Source organism: Ostrea edulis, chromosome 3 (genome assembly GCF_947568905.1).
Source record: "Ostrea edulis chromosome 3, xbOstEdul1.1, whole genome shotgun sequence".
Lineage (NCBI taxonomy): Eukaryota > Metazoa > Mollusca > Bivalvia > Ostreida > Ostreidae > Ostrea > Ostrea edulis.
Genome location: NC_079166.1, coordinates 43,095,336 through 43,105,638, shown reverse-complemented (window position 1 = coordinate 43,105,638; position 10,303 = coordinate 43,095,336). Strand labels below are relative to the sequence as shown.

Here is a 10,303-nt window from a genome sequence, read left to right as displayed (position 1 = left end):
TAGTTTTTATATTACGATAAAATGAAATTGGGACATGCTGCGCGGTTTTCTTTAATTCTCTTCATTATATTTTTTGTTAAAAACCTTTTAAAATGATTAAGATCTAGTCAAAGATTATATTTTTGAAATAATGTGACATTTACTAATCATCATGCAATGTAATTATGTTTAAATTGTGTCGAATGGATGTAGAAAGGCAAATTATGGTCAAAATTATACCATGAGTGTTGTTACTTAGCAACCAAAAATATTTGTTTGTCAATAAAATTGATTAATTTGATTGTGATGTTTTTGTATTTTAAAAGACACATCAGCTCATGCATTTAGAATTTCCTATTTTTGACTCAAATCTAGTGAGAGGGGTCGTAATATATATATTCCAGAGAAAAAAAGACTGCACAATTGTGCACTTAAATGACCTTTGACCCTGTATAACTCTTTGGGGTCATGGAATAACATGACAGGATTTATAGAAAAAATATTCCCTGTCCAATTCTTAACACATGCCTACCTAAAACGGTGATACATGCAGATGTGACTCGATTTTAAAATATTGTCATTTAGTCTTTGAAAACTTCTAAAATGTGCCGGTAGAGAAAGGGTTAAGCAATAATGCCACTAAGCAGGTCACTTTTGTAATGCTTGCCATCACAATGATATCTAGTTATAAGTCTGATCATCACATTTTCAAACAAGCCAGGATATAACCCAATTAATTACATGTCTGATCATCACATTTTCAAACAATTCAGGATATAACCCAATTACATGTCTGATAATCGCACTCTTCAACAGACCAGGACATAACCCAATTACATGTCTGATAATCCCACTCTTCAACAGGCCAGGACATAACCCAATTACATGTCTGATAATCGCGCTCTTCAACAGGCCAGGACATAACTCGATTACATGTCTGATAATCGCACTCTTCAACAGGCCAGGATGTAACCTAATTAATTACATGTCTAATAATCGCACTTGTTTTTTTACTTTTGTCAGGTCTTTCCACGCCCCCAGCTGTTCCACCTAGAACCTCTCCAAAAGATGTAAGTTTCACCTTCGAATAAATTGATCTGTGTGGACCTATGTTGTGTCGTGATACTCGCTTCAAATTCTGTTTACATTTACCTGCTGTATGCATGAATGATTACTGTGTGTTTCTGAATTTGAAATTTTGTTTGTAAAATGATCAATATTTAGATCATGAATTTATACAAAGTTTAGGGTTACTCATTTTGGTATTGATAATTGTATGAAATTTTTATTCTTTTAGAGTCCTGGTGTTAGAAAATCTGGAGAAGTTTCCTTTAGTGCAATAAATTCAAAGTTTAACGAGTTTAAGAAGTTTGAATCCATTCCATCTGAAGAATCACTCAACAATATCGCTGGAATGGACAGTACAGATTCCACCAGTCACAAGGTTCGCTCATTAACACAGGAGTATGACAAAATGGTGAGAGGAATGTAGTAGATTTTATTTTGCTAGAGGAATTCTAATTGCTGGATAAGAATTTTGTCAACATTTACAGGGTCTTTTAAAAACAAAATTGGGTATGCAGAAGATATTCAGATTTTTAATGTTTTTTTTTTTTTTTTATGCCTGTCTAATACGGGACGCATTATATGGTGTGGTGATCGTGTTTGTCTGTCTGTCTGTCGTGTCCGGCTCATAACTTAAATACTACGAAACCTAGATTCATCAAACTTTGTCAGCTGATACATCTTGGGTAGAGGATGGGTCGCACTTTAAAGTTAGGTCACTGTGATCTTTGATTAAGACGATATGGCCAAATATGGCAAAATCCTGTCCGACTCTTAACTGGACAATTATTTGGTGTAGAATCATCCAATTTGGTTAGTTAATGCATCTTATGTAGAGGGTGTGTCATGGTCTAAATCAAGGTCACTGTAACCTATAATTCATCCTCACAATGTCAAGGTTTCTGTGATTACGTACCCTCCTGGAGAGTAAGCAGAAAACGTTGACATTGTGAAGATGCCTATAACCTGACAAGTGTTGAAAACTTCCACCCTCATATGAGTTATCAGTATTAATGGTTCAAAGTAGAAAAACTGTATTAATTTCCACATAATATAGTTTAATTATACCCCCCACAACAAGTTGTGGGGGGGGTATACTGGAATCGGGTTGTCCGTCTGTCTGTCTGTCCGTCCATCCGTCTGTAGATGCAATGGTTTCCGGGCTCTAAAGCTTTATCCTTTCCACCTACCATCACCATATCATATATATGGACTACCCATGGGATGAAGATGTTCCCTATCGATTTTGGGGTCAAAAGGTCAAAGGTCAAGTGCACTGGACATCGAAGTAGCAATATGGTTTCCGGGCTCTAAAGCGTTATCCTTTCCACCTACAGTCACCATATCATACATATGGACTACCCATGGGATGAAGATGTTCCCTATCAATTTTGGGGTCAAAAGGTCGAAGGTCAAGCGCACAGGACATCGAAGTAGCAATATGGTTTCCGGGCTCTAAAGCGTTATCCTTTCCACCTACAGGCACCATATCATACATATGGACTACCCATGGGATGAAGATGTTCCCTATCGATTTTGGGGTCAAAAGGTCAAAGGTCACACACACTGGACATCGAAGTAGCAATATGGTTTTCATTTAAATTCTTTAACGGCTTTTTTCATCGCATGGAACACCCTTTGGGAGATTGGGGTAAGCGGGGGGTATTCTTAGTGAGCATTGCTCACAGTACCTCTTGTTTAATTAATAACCAAAGAAAATGTATATGTTACCAACGTTTTAAACATCCATAAACAGCAGTATGTCAACATAAGAAAATCGCACATATTCCTTAAGCAGCATAATAAGAATAAATAAAAACTGGTTAAAATGACAAAATTTTAATTTCAACAGTTTAAAGAAATTGCTGCTGTATAAATATGTATAAATAAATGGTGGATATCAGGGAAATCATTATAATAGACATAAAATAGAGAAATACCAGCATAGGAGTTATTGCCCTTGACAACATTTTTATTATCATAAATAATTGATTTTTTTGTAACTTTTTCATTATGAATAGCTTACCAGATTTTTTTATTTTATCCAGTGAATAAAATTCCTCTAGAATATATATTTCTATCATGCACAAAGTTTAATTAAATAAAGATTTTGCAAAAGTCTATGACGTCACATGAGGATGGAGTTACCTTAACAACGGATTAAAACTTAAATACTTATATTTATTTATCATGTATTCCCAAGCTACTGAATGAGCAATAAGTAAATTGTTGAATTTAATCGGTAGTTGTGTATAGGGTATGATACAGAAAAGGATGAAGTTGATCGGTAGTCGTGTATAGGGTATGATACAGAAGTTGATCGGTAGTGTAGTTGTGTATAGGGTATGATACAGAAGTTGATCGGTAGTCGTGTATAGGGTATGATACAGAAGTTGATCGGTAGTGTAGTTGTGTATAGGGTATGATACAGAAGTTGATCGGTAGTCGTGTATAGGGTATGATACAGAAGTTGATCGGTAGTCGTGTATAGGGTATGATACAGAAGTTGATCGGTAGTCGTGTATTGGGTATGATACAGAAAGGGATGATCTTTTATTCTTTACCATCCCAAAAGATATACATGTATTTCCATGCACAAAGTTTAATCAAGGACATATGCGACGTTTCTCAATGATACACATATATATTTTTTCATGACATTTCACATACAATTCTCTTGCATTCTATCTGCAAAAAATCTGGGGGTATATTACCATGTCTGTTTTAGAGCTAGCATATTTTGATAGTTCCTGGGTGTTGTGAGTAAAAATGTGAAGTCAGCTCTTATGTCTTACAGAAGTTTGTATATATGGACATTAGAAACTCATTGTAGCAAAGAAGGAGGTAAAATCTTTGGAACAATCGGGGATCTAACCTGGGGCCCTTGCATTTACTAGTTAGGTGATCTAACCACTGAGCTACCTAAGCCCATGCACAAAATATGGCAGTATTACTATAATATTTAATTCAAACCTATTTTGGAAATCAGAATAGTCAGGAGATGAAAAATAATTTTAGAGAAAATGTCAGAGCGCATGTCCTTAAATAAAATGATTTTGCAAAAACCTATGACGTCACATGAGGGTGGACTACCTTGAATCAAAATTTTGTGTTTTCCCTTTTCGCCAAACCAGAAAATGCACCATACAATTTTATTGATATTTCCCTCAGAAGTAGTATTGTTTTTTATTTACTATCATTATTCCCTCAGAAATAGTATTGTGTTTTATTTACTATCATTATTCCCTCAGAAATAGTATTGTTTTTTATTTACTATCTTTATTTCAAAAGTTCAAAATTTTCTGGAATTTTGGTGTACTCTATTAAAAAACTTGGTAAAAATTTTCTGCCTTTTCTTGTTTCGTTTTATTTTTATGGGAGGGGGGGGGGGGGGGGCATTGAATCTATTTTTACATTTCTGCATAAATTCTATCTACTTCCCAAAAGGTCAAAATAGTGGATTGCAAAAGGAAATAAACTAGATTTCAATGTGATTGTCAACCTTACTATGAAATTTCAGTAAACCCTCAAACTCATCGGTTGTGCAATCCAAATGTTATCTAAACCTTGCACATAATAGAGCACCAAACTTTGAATTATATCATGAAAAATACTCTGCATCCCAAAATTAGTCTTATCTGAAGATTTGTTCTGATACCAAACATGTCTGTAATAAGCAAGTTTCACTGCATAAGCAGGAGGCTTAGTTTGTTTTTCATTGACTACCTGTAAATTGAACATGTAAATTTTTTCTTGTAGGGACATGTGCAAGCAACTGGACCTGAATCTGGAGGTAATATTCAGTTGAGGTTGTACCTCTCTTAGGTCCTGAAAATTGAAAGATTAATTTAGTTCCAGCTAAGCTTATTTTTGTCAACATTTTAAAAAGATGGAATTCCTTTTGTATATATTGAGTTTTCAAAGATATGGCATCAATTGATTGTCATATTGAAAAAAAAGTAATCATGCATAATAATGATAAATTATGATAAAAACATAGCACCTTATATTAAACAAATTACTCTCACTAGTGAGATTTTAACCACCAACTTCAAATCAAGAATTTAGAGATCCTACATTTTACCAGTGAGCTACAATGTCTGATATGTAAAGCATATACAATAAAGCCAGTACAAAAATTCTTTGATATAGATGGTAGAATTTATTATATCAACAAATAAATCCTGGTTGAGAGTTATCAAACATTGAGGGATATAACTTCAGTAAATTCAAATGATCATTATGTTTTACAAAGTTGGCCACATTATTTTATTCTATGATGAGAAAATCTGTAATTTCTAGCAGTGCACTAACAAATCAGGTTTATAAACACTGACATGTTATACTTTCATTTCAGATTCTAATGCTGTCGATGCCAATAAATCAAGGGTGAGGGGAATTTTTCTGTTAATACGTAAATTTTTGTCATGAATATCAAATATTGATATATCCTACTGTACGTAGTGTATGTACGTATTGAGTAACAGAACTGGAGTATGTGTATTTCTCATTGCAGGACTCCTCACCGCTGGTTAAGTTCGATATCCCAGATGATGAGACAGGAAGGGGGGAAACTCAGATTTCCCTTGAAATGAAGAGGTGGGCACTGACCTAAAGGGTTAAAAACATTTTTATTTAGTATAGCAATGTTTTGTTCATAATAAGTTCCAAAAATATTCTCAAGAAGCACTTTCAAGATTGTTTGCACACAATGACCCTTGGAGCCAGGACAAGGCCGCTATTTACAAAGAAATATGTAGGAAAATTCTTTAAAAACCTCTTTTAGAACCACGAGACTATGTCAAAATAATAAGCAAGCATCTATGTAGTGCAGATTCAAGTTACCCACACTGACAGAGACGAGGATGAACCCACAGTAGGGGTTAATTTTTTTTATTATTATTTTTTTTAATAAATTTTTTTTACATAGGATTCTGTAGACAATTAAAGGAAACCACCACAAGGGTACAATTTATCAAATAAATATGCAAAATTGTAAAATCAAGTTTTTGGAAATGTAAATTCAGACTATTACTTCTAAGGTCCTAGTGGGGCCTTTAAGAGGAGCTTAAAATTTTACGTAGAAATATGAAGGAAAATTGTCAAAACCCTTCTTAAGAACTGCCAAAGTTCAGGATGTCAAATTGATATGCAAGCATCATCATGTAATGTAGATTCCAGTTTATTCACCCCATAACTCAAGGGATCTTAGCTGAGTCATAAGATGTGTTTAAAATTTGATGTAGGAATACACAGGAAAATTCTTTATAATTCTTTTATTTCAAGAAACTCAAAAATACAATGTAAAATGAATATGTTAGAGTCCCAAGTAGTGTCAGTTCAAATTCGTTGAAACCACCAGATAGTGCAGATTCAAGTTTGTTCACAACATGACCCCCCCCCCCCCCCCCAGTAATATAGAATGTGGCATGCAGGAAGCTATGTTCATTGTAACAATGCTTCACGTAATTATCAAACTTTCTCCTCTCTTTTGATTGAAAATACCAAACAAGTGCATCCAAAGGGACATAACTCTCTTAAGTCATTGGTAGAAAAAATACCTTTAAGATTATAATTTTTCCTTTACCATCACTCTAGTCAATTGATAAGTAGTATTCTTTAAGGAATAAAGGTATATTATGTTATTTGAAGTATGTGGGTATACAAGCAATGGGAGCATTTGGCTATTTTTATTATCAGCAAAGCTGTTTATCCATAAATTGCCCCATTGTTTTACACACAGATAGACATTTATTCTTTTCACTTATATTTTATAATATATAGGTTTTTATGTTACTTTGAAAGTTTTAATGTTTTCAGTGCAATAAAATAAAATACAATGAAGCTGCAAAGGCTTATTAGTGACGAAATTTGATGAATATACATGGATACATATACTGATTGTAATCTCAAATTAGATTTCTTTTTTTTTCTTTCAAAAATCTAAATGTTTGTACTGTTAGAGGTGCCCGTTATGAGATGGCTTGTTGTAATTGTAGGCAGTTGAGCAGAGATAAGAAAGATCTACAGATGGCAATTCGGACACATAAAGAGAGAAACTCAATGTTAGAGAGACTGGGCAGTGAATTGAACCAAGAACTTCAGGAGGTTATGGAACAGCGTATTGCATTAGAGATTCAATTAGAACACCTGAAGCCTTTCTCCAGCTGAGAGTGGGAGATGTGTCACGACATAGTCTAGTCTGCATCTTGTGGTGTTCCAGTGATAAAAATCATTCCTACTATCCTCTGATAGAAAATTCATTGTCTTTGGTAAAGGTTTGGGGGAGGGGGGTGGAATAGTTGATGGCGTCATTACATGGAAGATGTATAAACAGGTTTTACATTTCAAAGAAATCTCTGTTAAGTTTATATTTATGGGAAACCTGTGTTATTTTTAATTTTTAAATTGTCTTTATGAATTGTAATATAACAATTTGTTTGCTTTTGTTGGTATTCCCAAACCACATTATGTGACAGCTTCATTGATGTAGAGATCTCGCTTCAGTTAAAATGGACTTTCCTTTAAAATGATGCATTTATATTACACCCATTCTACTTTTGTGTAATACAAAATGTAGATTATGTAATCTTTTCAACCATTAAGAAAAAATGTTCACCAGCTTCAGATTATTTGAATTTCATTTGATGATGATCAAAAGTGTCATTGAATTTTCCCTTTTTGTTTTGATATTTACAACATGCATTTCTGGTTGACTTTTGATAAGGATTTCTGCATACTTAAATTTGACTTCAGCTTAGCTCAAAGAAATGGAGATACAAAAGCAATATAACACTATATTGACCACATTTTAGTGTAAGACACATAGATATATTGCATATTCTCAGCTGACGATGATGAGATACCACACCGGAAGTATAGGTGTGAGTTTAAGAGGCTAGTATGACGGAATGGTTTTCCCCGTTACTCTTCCTGATGGCCAAATATTTATCCTTCCCACAACAATGCAATACATTGTGTAATGGGTGTGTACTAGTTTATACGTGGAAGTAAAGAATATGTTTTATTTTCGTGAATGCTTTAAGAGTGAACAATAGCAGATATCAGGAGTTCTGGGTAACAGACACTTTTGTACAGTGAACGTCATAGATTTTCATCCCTCAGTGCAATGTGTGCATTTCTTGTATTTGATGGTTATAAATTGGCCACTGTTTTACACATGGTATGCATCTTATAAACTGTAATGGTAAAAGATATTTACATATAGCTAGATTCTGGGTATGAATTATGTGTATTATGAGATTCAGTTTGGAGAAGTTCATACTACCTATGAAAATGACAAATCGCATATTCATTACCCACACATAAAGCAGGAGAAGTGAGAATGAACATATATATGTATCTAGTCTCGAAGACAACCAGTATCTTGCATGCTCGTAAGTTATACAGAGTTATATGCCCATTGTTTTTCATTCTATATAAAACACGTCATCAATTATAAACATATTCCAACTAGTCTGTAATAGTCTGCCACGTTACAATGCAGTCATTCAATTGAGCATAATGTGTCGCTTGATACTATAAAACAGGTTTATAGTAAAACTATCAGCATACACCGTATAAAAAATGGGGAGTTTTTTCTCCATTATAGTAAATTTAATTTCAACCAGGTGTTCTCTGATCATGACTGTATAAATTGTATTGTTATTTCATTTTATTTTGATTCAGAAGCTGAAGTTTAGATTGAACTAATGTAAGTGTATTGTGGCAAATGTACTGCATTTAGACCTCTCTTAAGCTAAAAAGAAATGAACTGTCTTAAAGAATCATTCTTTTTCAATATCATGTGATTCAGGGTCAAAAATACATGTGGACCTGGATGCAGTTTTATGATAGAAAGTCATATGCATAAATTTATCAATGTTCTTCTTTTAACTGACAAGGAATTACAGAATATTGTTTTCTTATTCATTCTCTCTCTCTCTCTAGCTGACCAAACCTACTACCGTAAGTGAGGATGTCCTCACAATGTGTAGAAGAGAATACACACATGTATTATTCTAAAGGCAAAACAATACTATGTTAGGTATAGCTATAAGGATGTCTATAAAAGTTTATCCAATAATCCCTTTTCGAAATATGAAAAAAAGGTTTTTGAGAGAGAATAATAGTAAGGACATGTCCTCACACCACTTGTCCTCACTAAGCTAATATTTTGTGTCTACATCTTTCAAATGCTGTAAGTCACATTTACGAGGACGTATAATTGTGAGGACATTTTTTTGTCCTCATAGTGCAATTCTGTCCTCACAGCTTATGTCCAGTGGTTGAAATTTGTCCTCACTTTGTTTTATTCTCTCTCTCTCTCGTACATGTATTTTATCTATTTTTGTAACTTATAAAATTGATTTAGAAAGAAAAAACACATCTTTTTTCGGTAGGGAATTTTGTAAATAAAATGAATACTTGCATTCAAAGTTTGAGCAATGATTGTAGAAGTAATATTCAGTGTTGCTTTTCACAGTATAGAACTTGGTGATATTAGGAATGACCCATGCCTCAGAGTAAAGATATCATTGTTTCAGCCATTTGTAAATATCAAATAGCCTGGTAGCTTGCAAACCAATGCAATGATGCAAATTATGATTCCGATGCATTCTATTTTGTTTTCGGTTGTGAGATAAATTAAGGCAATTATAACTTATTAAAGGCATTATACTATAAGAAATATAAGATAAGTAAAATTATTGAAAGACTGGCAAGTTTTTAATATGTTTGATTTACTACATGTGCAACAAATTTTCCCTCTGAGTTCGACTATTGACTAGTTTTGCAATAAATTGTGCATGTTCGCAATTCTTCACTTTCAGATCTCAAAATGAGGAAGGAAAGTTTGAAAGGGAATAAGATTTGCTTAGACATAGATCCCTTTGTTAATTGTACGTAGAAAGAGTAAATTTCCTTATTCAAGTTCTTTTTTTTGAAAAGGGCCTCAGATGTGTAGTTTCTTCCCATTCCTATGAAAAAGGGATTAGGAATGAGAAACAAAATGTATGTATATTGCATAATGAAGACGTATTTGGTTGAAGTTGTTAGATAAATAGGGTGTTTAACCTTTGAACTCTGAACTGTGTGAGTTGAATGTCTGTTGCAAGTTATAGTTGAGATAAGTAACAATAGTGTTATTTCTGTTGCCATGGTTACTTGTTTCGTTTTGAATGTTATAGAGCAGTTTGTGTATGGATGTTTTAAAAATGCGTAACTTATCATATAACAAGTTAATAAAACGTAAACCATG

The 10,303-nt window shown here is 33.6% G+C and overlaps 1 protein-coding gene across 3 annotated transcripts in view; it reads left to right on the top strand.

The window, feature by feature from the left end:
• Positions 1–10,303, top strand: part of LOC125674359 (ralBP1-associated Eps domain-containing protein 1-like) — a 36,955-nt gene extending 26,652 nt beyond the window's left edge. For 2 of the 3 annotated variants that reach the window (XM_048911492.2, XM_048911490.2), the window contains 6 exons: positions 1,003–1,049; positions 1,277–1,456; positions 4,804–4,837; positions 5,402–5,433; positions 5,561–5,643; positions 7,044–10,303. In XM_048911492.2, coding sequence (XP_048767449.2) covers positions 1,003–1,049; positions 1,277–1,456; positions 4,804–4,837; positions 5,402–5,433; positions 5,561–5,643; positions 7,044–7,215 — 548 coding nt within the window. In that variant the 3' untranslated portion in view covers positions 7,216–10,303. The remainder of the gene's footprint in view (positions 1–1,002; positions 1,050–1,276; positions 1,457–4,803; positions 4,838–5,401; positions 5,434–5,560; positions 5,644–7,043) is intronic. The other variant, XM_048911491.2, reaches the window with a different exon arrangement.